This window comes from Oncorhynchus masou, chromosome 12, assembly GCF_036934945.1.
Source record: "Oncorhynchus masou masou isolate Uvic2021 chromosome 12, UVic_Omas_1.1, whole genome shotgun sequence".
In the NCBI taxonomy this organism is placed as follows: domain Eukaryota; kingdom Metazoa; phylum Chordata; class Actinopteri; order Salmoniformes; family Salmonidae; genus Oncorhynchus; species Oncorhynchus masou.
Genome location: NC_088223.1, coordinates 48,397,655 through 48,412,687, shown reverse-complemented (window position 1 = coordinate 48,412,687; position 15,033 = coordinate 48,397,655). Strand labels below are relative to the sequence as shown.

At 41.4% G+C, this 15,033-nt stretch overlaps 1 protein-coding gene across 5 annotated transcripts; it reads left to right on the top strand.

Annotated features, from left to right (window-relative positions):
• The first annotated feature begins 690 nt into the window (after positions 1–690).
• Positions 691–14,101, top strand: cnot6a (CCR4-NOT transcription complex, subunit 6a). 5 transcript variants are annotated; one of them, XM_064980849.1, is made up of 13 exons: positions 691–747; positions 1,087–1,164; positions 5,249–5,370; positions 5,518–5,704; positions 6,936–7,021; positions 7,509–7,610; positions 7,840–7,908; positions 8,066–8,223; positions 8,438–8,592; positions 8,791–8,945; positions 9,054–9,287; positions 9,372–9,574; positions 9,775–14,101. In XM_064980849.1, the coding sequence occupies exons 3-13, from the start codon at positions 5,259–5,261 to the stop codon at positions 9,985–9,987; spliced, it is 1,674 nt and encodes a 557-aa protein (XP_064836921.1). In that variant the 5' UTR covers positions 691–747; positions 1,087–1,164; positions 5,249–5,258; the 3' UTR covers positions 9,988–14,101. The 5 variants fall into 5 exon arrangements, with proteins under 5 accessions (XP_064836921.1, XP_064836922.1, XP_064836923.1 ...); XM_064980850.1 differs by lacking the exon at positions 691–747 and adding an exon at positions 769–986; XM_064980851.1 differs by lacking the exon at positions 691–747 and having other exon boundaries at positions 769–1,190.
• The last annotated feature ends 932 nt before the right edge of the window (positions 14,102–15,033 follow it).

Here is a 15,033-nt window from a genome sequence, read left to right as displayed (position 1 = left end):
ATTATTGCAGATATCATTATCCACAATCTAACTTTAATTGTTTTCTGGAAGGGTGTGGATTGGCTCTGCTGTACTTGAAAACCACCTAACCACAGGCTAAATGTACTGGAGGTCACTCTTTTCTCAGAAACTTTAACCAACTCTGAAAAAGTACCTAACCCCAAACAGATCCATAAGTAACCTTGTTTATCAGTGAAATTCTGAGTAAAGTCGAGAGGGAGGAGAGAAGCCCTAATATTATGACTTTTCTATCCGCATCTAACAGAAAAATCCCTGGAATATCAGGCTGAGTGGGACAGAATGAGCCTAGAGATGAGCAAATTTAACAGTAAATATTGTACCACAGTCAGTCTTGGAGATATTTGGGCTTTTGTATCCTGCTCTTTGTACCTTACCAAAATGCACGAGGTAAAACAAAATGATGTATCACATAGTACCCTTGAGATTAGGAATGATAAATTAACCAGACATTCAGATTTTGCTGAGCATGTATCAGATTGTATGTAAAAGGTGTATGGGCATATGGGCTTAGGATTTGACAGACCTTGTAATTAACATCATTATCGTCATCAGGTTGCAATTAAAAATGCAGAATATAAAAACGTGTACATATGTTTTTGGCTTGATGGATATTGCACAGCGCTGTCAGTTCTACCATCTGCGGTTCTCTGCTGCTCCCCACTGGGGCCAGAAAATATTGCAATTATCGTGAGAATAGGACTTCCCAGTTGCTATTGCACTGATATGGTATACAGTAGCCTAGCTACATTTATTTTGCATTACTTTGGGTTTTTGACGCAAGTTTTATGCAAGGGGGATTGAAACGTAGTACAAATGAAATGATGTATTAGGCTTTACGATTTTTGAAAACTTAATTTGAAGACTCAGAACCTGTAAACTGTTACACTGTATCGGATGTCCACGAGTTGAATGAAATCATTTGATCCATGTTCACAACCCATTTAGATGGGAACAACAACAGTTTTGTATGTACCATTACCAGCGTAAACTATTCGGAAGCGACGACGAGCGCTGTTATCACAGACCACAAATCTAACGGACGCCATGATTCTTGTTTTCTTTCAGTGGGTAACAGCTGACACGAAGTGAATTAGAAACAAAGGAAACACGCACTCGCCATAGCTGACTGGTATGCTCATACAGGTAAACCATCAACTTCTCATTTAAAGGTACACATTTGTTTAAGCGTACGTAAACAACGTCGTGTGTTTTGTGAGATGTATTAGCTAGCATAGACAACCCCACCAGTCAGTTAAATTAACCGAGTTAGCTAGCTAACCGAGCTAGCTAGCTAACTAACAATGGGTACCTAGCGCGCTAGCTGTCAAACTAGCTATCTAAGCTCAACTAGCGTTTTAGTTATCAAGCAAATGAGCTAAACGTGCTAATTCACTAGGGGCACGTTTCCTCGTTGTTAATTATTGATTTGTGTTGCGCTAACGACGTTGAAGTCAACTAATATTAGCTAGCTAGCTAGAAATCGCTGTACTTACGTGGATGTGTACGGGGATTGACGCTTTAGCTGGATACATTGTCATCTAGCTATCCATTTATCGTCTGCCTGTGTTCTGTGTGGTTTAGTAAGTTAAATATCGAAGATCTTAAAATAAACTAATTTAGCTAACGTTAGAGCATAGTTAACGTTACCGGACGTTAGTTAGATAATTAAACGAGACTAGACTGTAATTTGAGCGTTACTGTCTGTACCCAGTATGAAAATCAAGTAGAATGGATTAGCCAAAGAGAGCTAGTTAGCTATCATATTTGCTAATGTTTAGTTATCACACAATTTTCGTTTGGATGGTATGTGGTTAATGTTAGGTATACAATGGACATACTAAGTTAGCTTACCACTACCATCTAACGTTAGTAACGTTAGCGAGCTAACTGCACAGATATCGGGTAACTGTTCAAAACAATGTCCACTGCTGAAAATTGATTTATGCTAGCTAGCTACAGCTTGTTTGTAGCAAGATCAGCTAGTTTGTGACTTCAATTATTTATTAAAACAAATGTTTGAACGTGCTAACCACAGTATCAACACTAGGACAAGTTGTTTGAGAAAGGTACAGCGATTTTCAGGAACATCCTATTTCTTGCCATTACTCGATAGCGCCACTTATCAAGTCTGCTTTTGTTGTGCTTTTGTGGTCGCTCCTAATTTAGCACATGTAGAGCTTGATGTGTTAGTACAGCCTTCATGTCCCTGCCTGTGTCAATCTGATTGTGGCAAATGTGCAAAACAATTACATTGTGGACAAAATTGCTAAGTGTTTTTCTACGGCCTCCTAAATGCTCATTCAACATCTTGTTTTAGGGGGTCTTCCAATTGCCATAGGGCGAGAATTTGTGAATCATCTTTAGCGCTAAATGTATAGCAGTTTGGAGCAGCTGTCTACAGAGTGGTTTTACTAGAGGTTAAATTTAGTTCCAGAAACCCCAGTAGTCCACTTCTTTACATGTTTGGAGACTCATTGTGTGAAAGGGTATCTTCATGTAATGAGTGGGGAATTGTGATAACTTTAGGCTAAACATGGATTTTTTTTTACTGGGTTGTACATATTTGGTGTCCTAGGAAATGTGTGTTAGCCCAGTGGTTCCCAAAATGTTTATAGTCCTGTACCCCTTAAAACATTCAACCGCCAGCTGTGTACTCCCTCTAGCACCAGGGTCAGCGCACTCTGAAATGTTGTTTTTTGGCATCATTGTAAGCCTGCCTCACACACACTATACAATACATTTATTAAACATAAGAATGTGTGTGAGTTTTGTCACAACCCGGCACATGGGAAGTGACAAAGAGCTCTTGTATATGACCAGGGCACAAAAAATAATCATTTTGCTCTTTATTTAGTCATCTTACATATAAAACCGTATTTGTTAATTGTGAATAACTCCACCACAGGTTAATGAGAAGGGTGTGCTTGGAAGGATGCACATAACTCAATGTTGTTGTTTTTATTGGAGAGAGTCTCAGTTTTAAATTATTTCCCACACATAGTCTGTGCTAGTATTTCGTTTTTATGCTAGTGAGGGCTGAGAATATACTCTCACATAGGTACATGGTTGCAAAGGGCATCAATCTCATAACAGCGCGATTTGCCAAGGCAGGATAGTCTAGCGCAGCCCTATCTAGAAATCTGGCAATGGCTTCAGATTTAAGTTAAATTTTTACAGAATGCAGACAGAGAAGAGCTCCAACTTCTTAATCATAGCCTCAATTTGCCCGCACATTGAATAAAGTTGCGGAGAGTCCCTGTAATCCTAGAATCAGATCATTCAGGGAAGATATAACATCACCCAGGTAGGCCAGTCGTGTGAGAAACTCGTCATCATGCAAGCAGTCAGACAAGTGAAAATTATGGTCAGTAAAGAGAACTTTAAGCTTGTCTGCCCATATTTTATATTTATTTTACCTTTATTTAACTAGGCAAGGCAGTTAAGAACAAATTCTTATTTTCAATGACGGCCTAGGAACAGTGGGTTAACTGCCTGTTCAGGGGCAGAACGACAGATTTGTACCTTGTCAGCTCGGGGGTTTGAACTCGCAACCTTCCGGTTACTTGTCCAACGCTCTAACCACCTGCCGCCCTATTGCATAGTGCAGAAAATACACGAGAGTTCAGGGGCCTTGTTTTAACAAAGTTAACCATTTTCAGTGTAGGTGTCCAAAATGTCTTTCAAGCTGTCAGGCATTCCCTTGGCAGCAAGAGCCTAACGGTGGATGTTGCAGTGTTCCCAGTGGTGTCGGGAGCAACTGCTTGCACGCGCGTTACCACTCCGCTATGTCTCCCTGTCATGGCTTTTGTGCCATCAGTACACATACCAACACATCTTGACCACCAAAGTCCATTTGATGTCACAAAGCTGTCAAATACCCTCTCCTCTTGTCCTGGTTTGCAGAAGAGGATGTCCTTCTTAATTGACCCCCCCCCCCCCCCCCCGTAAACGTAACGGACATAAACCAGGAGCTGTGCCAGGCCCGCCACGTCTGACTCATCCAGCTGTAACATATATAATTCACTGGCTTCTATGTAAAGCAGTAATTGTTTCTAAACATCTCCTGCCATTTCACTGATGCGTCATGAAATAGTGTTGTTTGAGGAAGGCATTGTCTGTTTATTTTTTTGGCCTTTTCCCCCAGCGTTGTCCCAGCCATATCTGCAGCAGCAGGAATAATTAAGTCCTCCACAATAGTATGGATCTTGACTCCTAGCCACTCGGTAGCTCACCATAAGACGCTTCTAGCCCCTTTTTATTAATGGTATCTGTTGCATTTATATATGTCTTACTACTCAAGTCATCTGAATTCTCTCTCGAACTCCCATGGATTATTTTTGAAGTTGGCATGTTTTATTTCTGCGCAAGAGTGAAGGGTTTCATCGAGTTGTGAGATAGCCACAGTGTTTTATATGCAAAAGTACTGAGGAAAGGCACTACTCCCAATATAAGTGAACCCTAAACCAATGTAGTTCTCATCATATTTGCGCCTCTTCGATGGTCCAATGTCCCTCTCTGTTGTCCTGTGCTTTCCAGGGCAAAGGGGCAGCAGCTCTTGGGCTGCATCAAATTCACAACTGTCCGTATCCATGCTAGCTGGGCTAACAACATATGTAGAATTACTGATGCTAGCATTGGATGTGCTCGTGGAAGCAGAACAACTTGTCGTCGACAGATGCAGGTTTAGTACTGCTGGTAGAAGTGGTACTGCCAGTAGAGCTGGTATGTGTCTCTATGGACGCGGGCCTTACTTTTTTTAAGCATTTATCCATTTTTGAGCAAACGGAATGAGCAGTAGCTACATAACGGACCGTTAGTGGAATTCCCGCGAGAGAGTAACGGTTAATGTGATTGGATGTTAATTATTCGACTAGGCTACCTGTATTTGACATTGTGTTGTTATTTCGCTGAACACTAGATGGTTCGAGGCTACTCAGGCGTGGGGGGAAAAAACTCACCCAAATGTATAGCCCCGTTGGAAAATCTAAATGGGCTGTTTTTGAAAATGTGAAGATGCATATGTAAAAAGTGAATCAACTTTTTATTTGGCGTACCCCCGACGGCATTTCACGTTCCCCAGTTTGGGAATACCTGTGTAAGACTAACTGTGTGTCAGTCAATCTCTAGGATGTATCTAAGAGGGTATGGTTTCAAATCGACCTTGCAAAGTTTCTGGTTCAACATTTTGTTTCAAATTGATCATGCAATCTGTTTTTGTGTTTTTCAGTATTATAGGGATGCCCAAGGAAAAATATGATCCGCCAGACCCAAGGCGGATGTACACAATAATGTCCACTGAGGAGGCAGCCAATGGGAAGAAGTCATACTGGGCTGAGCTCGAAATTAGTGGTGAGTGCTGGTGGGGGCGATGGCTTCCACATGTTGGCCTAATAGGTGTATTCTTTATTTCCATTTAAGTTGAGTAAGGGTATTTCTGTACTCCTTTTTTCACTGAGTCACTCTCTTGTCCCCTGGTTTCCCCACTTGTTTCGGCAGGTAAAGTGAGGAGTCTGAGCACCTCATTATGGACGTTGACTCACCTCACTGCTCTTCACATCGGCGATAACTCCCTCTCTCGTATCCCGCCCGATATTGCCAAACTTCAAAACCTGGTGTACCTGGACCTCTCATCCAACAAGATCAGGAGCCTGCCCGCCGAGCTTGGCAACATGGTGTCTCTCAGGTCAGTCATAGTGCAAGTTGAATTGTGTCCATTGTAGGCTAAATTACTCTGCTAGTTTGGAGAACCGACATTGCTGTGTCTTCCACGTGAGAAATTATTTGCACTAAAAGCTGATGATTGGTCCTGTTAAAGACAGGAGTTTGCTGTTCTTCAATAGCGTAGTCATTTAACCAGGTTTCTATTTAATTTAAACCCTTTCACAGTTCATGCTTCGAACCCTATTGTTTTGAGCTATTTACGCTATAATTGGAAATGTTAAGTGTGTTGTTCATCTAATCAACAATGCCATTTCAGCGTCCCTAGGGGATTTGGGCTGAGAGCACATTCTATAAAGTAGATGGATGAAGAGACATTTCAGCCTCCCATGCGTGGTATTAGACCTCTGTTCCCCACTGTGATTGAAATTGGTAATAGCTAGTTACTCTGTTTCAAGGAAATGTATGTTTTTGTTTGTATCGTTCTTGTGTATGCCCTCTCCTGCACCTGTCCCTCAATGACAAATTGCTCATTAACTGGCTGAGTAGACATGGAAATGGCCTGAACAGATACTTATTGATTGACATGCTGACTAGAACGGGTGCGTGCACCATCGCGCGCATGTTGATTTTGTCCATCCACATCAGATGCGATCAGGACACACAGGTTAAAATATCAATACGAACTCTGAACCAACTATATTAATTTGGGGACAGGTTGAAAAACATTAAACATTCATGGACATTTAGCTAGCTGGCTTGCTGTTGGTAACTAATTTGTCTTGTGATATCAACATTGGATTGTTATTTTACCTTAAATGCACAAGGTCAATTTTTTTTCCCCTTCTGTATCATTGTAGAATTTTGAGTCACACAAAATCCTGTGTTCTCTACTCCGACAATTAATCCACAGATAAAAGGGGGAACCTAGTTAGTTTCTAGTAATCTCTCCTCCTTCAATCTTCTGTGGACTTTATATGGCGGTTGGCAACCAACTTTAAGGTGTGTTGCTGCTACTGACTGGTGTGTGGACCTCAGTTCATCTTTCAATCACCCACGTGGGTATATGTTCCTAAAACCAACTTCTATTTTAGCTCCTGGCTACGCAGACGCTTGTTGATGCGCGCAGCAGTTTGGGTGAAATGGAGAAAGCCGGTCACTTGTGTGAATACTTGAATGTTGTCTTCTGAATCTTGACCTATTGCTCTCTACTGTCTCTAGCCTTCTAAAACATGTATGTCTTACCTCTTCCACAGGGAACTTCTTTTAAACAATAACCAGTTGCGGGTTCTACCTTTTGAGCTTGGAAAACTGTTTAAGTTACAAACACTGGGGTTAAAAGGTAAGCTTTCCCTGATGGTTAATACATTTTCATGGTTTGTGGCATTGAAGTTGATTATTTGGGGCGGCAGTGTAGCCTAGTGGTTAGAGCGTTGGACTAGTAACCGAAAGGTTGCAAGTTCAAATCCCCGAGCTGACAAGGTACTAATCTGTCGTTCTGCCCCTGAACAGGCAGTTAACCCACTGTTCCTAGGCCGTCATTGAAAATAAGAATTTGTTCTTAACTGACTTGCCTAGTAAAATAAAGGTTAAAAATTTTTTGGGGGGAAGCTGGTCTTTCTGTTCATGGGGTCTTAAACTTGCTTGCATATTATCCATTGACTCCCTGCGTTTTCAGTTTTTATAATAATCTGTTTATGCTGATTTGGTTGCACATCCAAGTGATTTCTAGAGTAGAGGTCATAGAATGATAGATGTCATTGTTTTCATTCTGTATCATTGAACCTGTGTAATATCTCATTTCTTTCCACTGTATCCTCCTCCTGCAGGAAACCCACTTGCACAAGAAATATTGAACCTCTATCAGGAGCATGATGGCACGAGGAAACTGCTCAACTACCTTCTGGACAATCTGGCAGGGACCAAACGAGGTAAGTTCAAATGCAAGAAAAGCATATTGTTTTGAATTGAGTGAGGTAGATAAGTTATTATTTTCTTTGAAATTTGGTGAATGGAATGACTTGGGTCTGTCAGTTGATCTTGATGATCATATTGGGGAACAGTTGTGACTATGAAGTTGTATTTACTCTCCTTTGAATCACTCATAATGGTATTTTGGGGAGCAGTGTAAGGATGTCTCATTTTCCCCCTCTGTCGCAGTCAACTCCGAGCAACCCCCACCCAGATCATGGATTGTCATGGCCGAGCCTGACCGGGCACGAACAGCAGGTAACTAACTCATCCACCGGTATAAATCACTTGCAACACCTATTCAAAGTCACACACATCAACACAAAGAACATTGTGTGTGTTATTGATCATATTCAGAGCCCTAATGAGAGACTGTAGCATAATCTCATGTCTGCGTCCCTCTGTCCTGTTCTAGCCTTGTTTTCTGTGATGTGCTACAACGTGTTGTGTGATAAGTATGCCACGCGCCAACTCTACGGCTACTGCCCCTCCTGGGCCCTTAACTGGGAGTACAGGAAGAAGTCCATCATGCAGGAGATCATGAATTGCAACGCTGACATCATTAGCCTACAGGTGAGCAGACAGATGCTGATGTGATTTGATACTGAAAGTTACAATGAATTATAGGACACATGCGTGGTACAATCAGTCTAGCATTTAAGGCGTTGTCTTACGTCTTGTGCGTTGCGGTTGCGATGTCACCTCCATAAGTTACTGGTCATATACTTTGAATAATGCACCTTCAAGATTAAGATTAACCTGAATTGTCCTGGTTTTTGCTGAACAGGAAGTGGAAACAGAGCAGTACTACAACTACTTCCTACCGGAGCTGAAGGACCAGGGTTACGAGGGCTTTTTCAGCCCCAAGTCCCGCGCCAGGACCATGTCTGAGTGTGATCGCAAGCATGTGGACGGCTGCGCCATATTTTACAGAACCGAAAAGTGAGTTCACGCCACACTGCCTCTTGTCAGTCTTGATTAGATCATGAGTTCAAGTATGTTTGACATTTGCCCTGTATATAGTGTTTCAGAGGTGTAATGATTCTAAATTCAGTCATTGCAGAAAAGCCTTTTTAAGCTGTCCCAGAGGCAGCACAGTGCACTCACCTGTCTGTTCTGCCTCTCCTCTCTGCTGTCTAGGTTCAGCCTGGTGCAGAAACACACGGTGGAGTTCAACCAGCTGGCTATGGCAAACTCTGAGGGCTCAGAGGCCATGCTCAACAGAGTCATGACCAAGGACAACATTGGTGTGGCTGCTCTTCTAGAGGTGCGCAAGGAGATGATGGAGCAGTCTGGTGAGTCTTTCTCACACTACACATACGCCAGCAAAAAAGCATTAATTCCATATGGCTTAAATGTTTCCATGTCAAAACACTGGTGTTGTCCAATGTGTGTTTGTCTAGTGGGAAAGTCTCTGCACGGCATGGAGAAACAGCTCCTCCTGGTGGCCAACGCCCACATGCACTGGGACCCGGCGTACTCCGACGTCAAGGTGGTCCAGACCGTCATGTTCCTGTCTGAGGTGAAAAACATAGTGGAGAAGGCCACGCGCAGCCTCAAGCTCTCCTCAGTCTCCGGGGAGACAAATGCCGTCCCACTCGTCCTGTGTGCTGACCTCAACTCACTCCCCGACTCTGGTGTGTACTGGGTCAGCTGAAAATCGAGTGTGTGTACTCTACTGTAGTGCCTTTTCTGTAATTCCTGGTGATCTGTGTGTGCAGGTGTGGTGGAGTACCTGAGCTCGGGCGGAGTGGACAGCACCCACAAGGACTTCAAGGAGCTTCGCTACATCGACAGCCTGACCAACTTCAACTGCAACGGCAAGAATGGCACATCCAACGGCAGGATCACCCACAGCTTCAAGCTGAAGAGTGCCTACGAAAACGGCCTGATGCCTTACACCAACTACACCTTCGACTTCAAGGTGAGACTGTCACATTCATGTCTTCCCGCTTCTGTATATCGCTCTTTATGCATCGGTGTAAAATTTGTGCTCCACAGTGTTTGTTAGCTGTTCTAAAAGACTGGGTTATTATGAAAGCTTGGGCCACACCTGTGAATAATTTTCTCCAAGCCGGGGATGTGAATGTATCGCCATCTAATGTGCCTTTCCTCTCTGTGCAGGGCATCATTGACTACATCTTCTACTCTCAGCCTACGCTCAATGTGTTGGGAGTTCTGGGTCCTCTGGATCCTCACTGGCTCCATGAGAACAATATCAGCGGCTGTCCCCACCCCCACATCCCCTCCGATCACTTCTCCTTGTTTGCACAACTGGAGCTGCTCCTCTCCTACCCGTCATCAGTCAACGGAATCCACCTGCCAGGGCGCAGGTAGTTCTCCGAGCCACAAGAGGGAGCTGTTGCTCCAACCTCGTTCTATTTTTCCTGCAAAGTTGACAAACACATTCTGTATCAATCAAAATACAATAATAGAAGTGGGATATGGCCAGCATTTTACCCCCATGGATTTTAACTGAAGCAAAAGTTCACGACGATCTCAACAATACGTCTTTATCACATTTTCTGGGCACAATTTAATGTTGTATATTTTTTTCACACCGTATCCCACATAGCAGTCCTGGGTGTTTTGTTTTTATGTAACCTGCAGATGAATTGTGTGGCAACACCATGAGGCCCACAGGGAGTGCATACATCTGTAGAGTATTTTCCCACCTCTTATCACCAGTGAGAGATTTTGTTGAGGGGGATTCTTTAAGTCAAAAGCATGAGCTTGTGTACACACAAAGTTAGAGCTGCTGACTAACGGCGAGTAAACTGTAGGCTATAAAAATAGTTGCACACTATATTAAGGGTAATTGATTGTGTAAAAACCAACGTTTCGGTGTTAGTACCACAGTGCCGAAATGTTGGTGGTTTACTCAATAAATTACTTGGAGTGTGTGTGCATATGTGTATATACACACACACATATGTATGTGTGGCACTCTTTATATCCTACAGGGATTGTTCATGTCACCACAGTCCAGTCAGAGCGAGTAGGCAAAATCTCAAGATGCCACCAATCGACAAGATATACCAGCTTTAACCAGAGTCAGTTTCAGCCGCTCCAAATCCATTCCCTCGCATTGCCGTATCTTGCCATAAAGAGTGTAGTAGGTTTGGAGGTGCTGGAGAGAGCAGGCCAAACGTTGCACTTTTGCACTCGCTGGTTCTGAGACCACCTCTACGGGTGCTAAAAGCCTGTCCTCTAGCTCAGCGGCTCCATTTTATACTGAGTGGTGCAATCGCTCTGTGCAGCTAAAGCACAAAGGCATTTTCAAACCTCCTCTTTGAAAGACTACTGTAAAATGTCTATTTCAGTGTATGATGCCAGGGTGATAATACGTGTAACTTATCTAGACTCATAGCATTAACACCTCGGACTGGTTCTGTTTTTTTTATGGCCTAATCGCAAATCTGAACATCATCGCAAAATTAAGCGACTGCCTTTTAAATATTCCAATGCAATTTTACCGTAGTCACGTGCCATAGAGCCATTTTGAATCTAGCATCGGATATTAAAATGTTACAAAAACCACCAGTCATTCACTGGGAATGACCTTTAGTGATCCTTAGCAATGGGGCTTAGAAATTTAGAAAGGGAAAATGGTCACGGTCAGTCTGACTTGGCAGCTTCCAAACAGGTTGTCTTATGCCAGAGATTCCATCTCTGACCCCATAGCTGTGTAGCCAAATGGAATTGAGCAGGGGCCAACTTGCTTTAAATCACATATGGTTTAAAGCAGGCTCGACATCCCCCCCCCCCCCCCCAAAAAAAAAGACATGCTCCAACAGACAGGTCTGTGGTGCTGTCTTTTAGGCCAGTAGCAAACCTTCCATTACAAAGACATCCACTCTTCAATCCAGGGTTATTCCTCTCCATTACTAATAGCTATTTGTTTGATACAGGAACTTGGGCTAAAATTGATTGTATATGAACTGCAGAAGTCCTAATACACTGCATTATTTTGTACCTGTAAGTATGGTCAGATTTGGAGAAAATGATTGTATTGTAAATTAAGGCTAAATTTGTATCCATTTTAATTGTTTTAAAGTTAAGAAAATGTAAAAGACCAGCTTGTATAAACAAAAAACAAAACAATAGAGGTTTTTTCAGGTTTCCGCCGTTGCAAGTTGTACTTGACCAGGTTACATTTTCCCGATTTAACCACTTTTTTATTTTAATTTAATTTTTTTTATAAATTGAATGCATTTCAGAGGCAGGTTTCTGGCTATTTTCTCACATCTGTCTTTGGAATTTGCAGTAAAACATAAAACGTGCCTCCCTGATTCTGTTCTCTAATGCACTGCCAGTGCTATCAGTGAACACCTGAACAGCCTCCTATTTTTCTCAAATTGAAAACACCGTTTAGAAGTTTGTTGTTTTGCATTTGCTATCAAACATATTATTTCCTTGTCTCACTTAGTTGATATTTTAGAGTAATCGGGTAAAGTGGCTGTTTTTGCTGTGCTTTTTTTTTTCAGCTTAAACTATAAGCCGCTCTTGTCTCTTAACGTGTTTTAGATCGGTTTTATCATGTCCTTTTGTTTTGTCTTTTCGAGGAACCCGATCATGCAGAGGTCCATACTTGGAAGCCTCCCCCTCTTCCTCAGTCTAGTGTAAAATAGTTGTATCTAGAGCCACTGACTCCAACTCAGGCAATTCTCTTTAAATTTTTGTTTCATTTTGAGGTGTTTTCGTATGTCTACTGCTAGACCACAGTGATCTATTGTCACTAGTGCCATTTGATGCATTCTACTTCAAGGCCAATTGTTAAGTCCACTTATATACTGTACAGGAAAATATCAAGGTAAAAAATAAACTAAAGGGGGCATAAAATGCTATTCATAAATATTGCTCTGAGCTTGTTGTGAACCAACGCTATGGCGTGGCCCAGCTTGTTTCCAAACCACAGTGGCACTGTAAGATCAGCTACATGAAAACACATGATCTGTTTTAAATTATTGATATTTTCTCTTAAGGCCAATTTGTGTGTTTTGTTGTGCTCTCCTGAATTGTTTTATTTTTTATTCAATGGATTGACAAGCATTTATTGTAGATCACTAGTGCAGCTACTCATGTGGCATTTTTTTAAATGATACTTTTGCTGTTTTGCAAAAGCAATGTTTTTATGCATTTTACCAAGCAGGAGAAAATGGTGGAAAGGGTTCCGTCTTGATCCTTTTGTTGTCCCTTTCAATTTTCCACCATCCTTTTTTGTTTTTCATCAAAATCAATGTATCTGGTTAATTATATTAGATTGCTGATGGTGTTGTAGCTAAAGGAGATTTTTTTTGTAAATTGTGAATAAATTGTATCACATTTCCTTTCATGAATTGTTTGTGTATCATGACAAATGTATGATTGGTTTGTCTGTCTTTGCTCATAGTTTTTATTTTGTAATTCTCAAACCAAATTTATTTTTGTGATAATGTTGGCACACTGAATTATAGATTTATATTGTCGCTAACTTTTGATTTAAGAGAACATGATTTGAACAGTATTTTAAACACTTGACAAACATCCTAGAGAAAACAAAGTCACAGATAAAAGATTTGTCATGGTCACCAAATGATATTCTCCAACGTTTAGCTTTATAGAACCTTTGTTATCGGATGTGGGTTCTGGTTAGGTAGAGGATGTCTGGTAGAAACCAATGTTGAAGAGATGACCATATGACCCAGACATTATTCACCTGCAGTTTGATCTGTTGGCAGATCCTAGACTAGAGGGTGGGAATGGAGATGTTTGGCAGGCACTAGTCACGGCCTAGTTTATTAACATAATTTAGGCCCAACTAATCCCTGGCACTAGGTATCTTGCCTTCACCTTTTGTTACGTTTGATAACTGGTGCATCTATGTCCACCACAGTCCTAGTTCATAGGCAAAATATGAATTTGATGTGACTGTCAGATAATTGGCACTCAGTATTTATGTATAGTTTATCCCAAACTTGGCAATAATAATTAAAACATTCTACTTTTTTGATTTGTTTTTGTTTTGTAATGCTTTTGCAGAATTTACAATTACCTGTCTTTTCCATTTGAATCTGTCTCAATCTGTTTATCGTTCTTTCTCTTAAGTAGAAGTAGTAATGCAATGGTTAGGTTTGTGGCCAGCTGAAAGTAAGTGTATAGAGGTAATGTGTCACTATGTAATGCACTGGACCAACTCTTGTTTACCAGTTATGGAATACCAGCAACACACTTGCACAATGTTTTAAAGAGTTATGTATTTGGAAAAAAATATAGATATATAAAACATGGCAGCTGTTTTTAATGTAATATTAGGACATGTACAGCAACCTAATGGTAAACCATGGTCTTCATTATTTCACTGTTATCCTCTAGTCTTGGTTCTCTTGAGTAGTCGTGTTTATACTTGTTTCCTTTTACACCTCTATTTTTTTTTCCTACTTTTGGTTGACTATAAAATTCTATATCTGTTTGTCCTTGTGTACTGTATTTATTATGTGCTTGTCCTACACTGGAGTGAGTGAATCAATGACTGTGTGGTAATCTCTCATGGGCACATGAAACGGTTGCCACAAAGTCATAAACCCAACCCCTTTTCTACAAGTTGTCTTCTTAAAATGTGATTTTAAACCTAACCTTAACCACGCCACACTGCTAACCTTATGCCTAAACCTAACCTTAAATCAAGAACAAAAAGCACATTTTTGTTTTAATGAATTTTAAAAATCTAGCCATTTTTGAGTTTGGCTGTTGTAACTAGTGACAACTAGATGACATGGCGAATCTGTCAAGGTTTACTTAGAATTTTGTGATTACGACCAGCAGTAGTTCCTGGTTTTGGGTATTCGTTGACTATTTGGACGAATCAGGATTGGGCATTGGCGGTGCTTAGACTTGTGCGGTGATTTTTCAAGCACGTTTGCGGATGATAAGCAGTTTCCACTCGATTCCACAGCCACAAAGTCAGAATTGTCTATCATAAAAATTAATGAAAACAAACAAACATTTGCTTCATGTCAATAATTGTAGAAAAGGCCCATGGAGTTGGTGGAATAATCCTTTAATTCATTGCCATTTACTCAGCTGGGCCTGGGGCGCTTTAATTAGGTCAGGTGGAAATGTCCGACAGAACTCAACTCCATAAAAGGAGGAAATTGCCATCGCCTGATCTCGCTGCTTTCTCTTGCTAAACTCCATCGGATCCAGAAGTTCTTTGCGTCCATGAATCCACGAAAGTCCACCGACTCTGTTACCTTTCATCTGAACTATCTGTTGTGATCCGGAGATGGGCCATCAATTATTGTTAATAGTTATTACCGCGGAGCGCGGCTTGGAGCGCAGCTTCAAACATATTGTGTAATGTGAATTGTCAATGATCACGGCCCTACGGATCCTCATAGGCCA

Coding starts and splice junctions, on each gene's coding strand:
- cnot6a (XM_064980849.1), top strand. CDS start 5,259: ATGCCCAAGGAAAAATATGATCCGCCAGACCCAAGGCGGATGTACACA. Junction 7,022..7,508: donor ACAAACACTGGGGTTAAAAG/GTAAGCTTTCCC, acceptor CTCCTCCTGCAG/GAAACCCACTTGCACAAGAA. Junction 8,224..8,437: donor CTGACATCATTAGCCTACAG/GTGAGCAGACAG, acceptor TTTGCTGAACAG/GAAGTGGAAACAGAGCAGTA.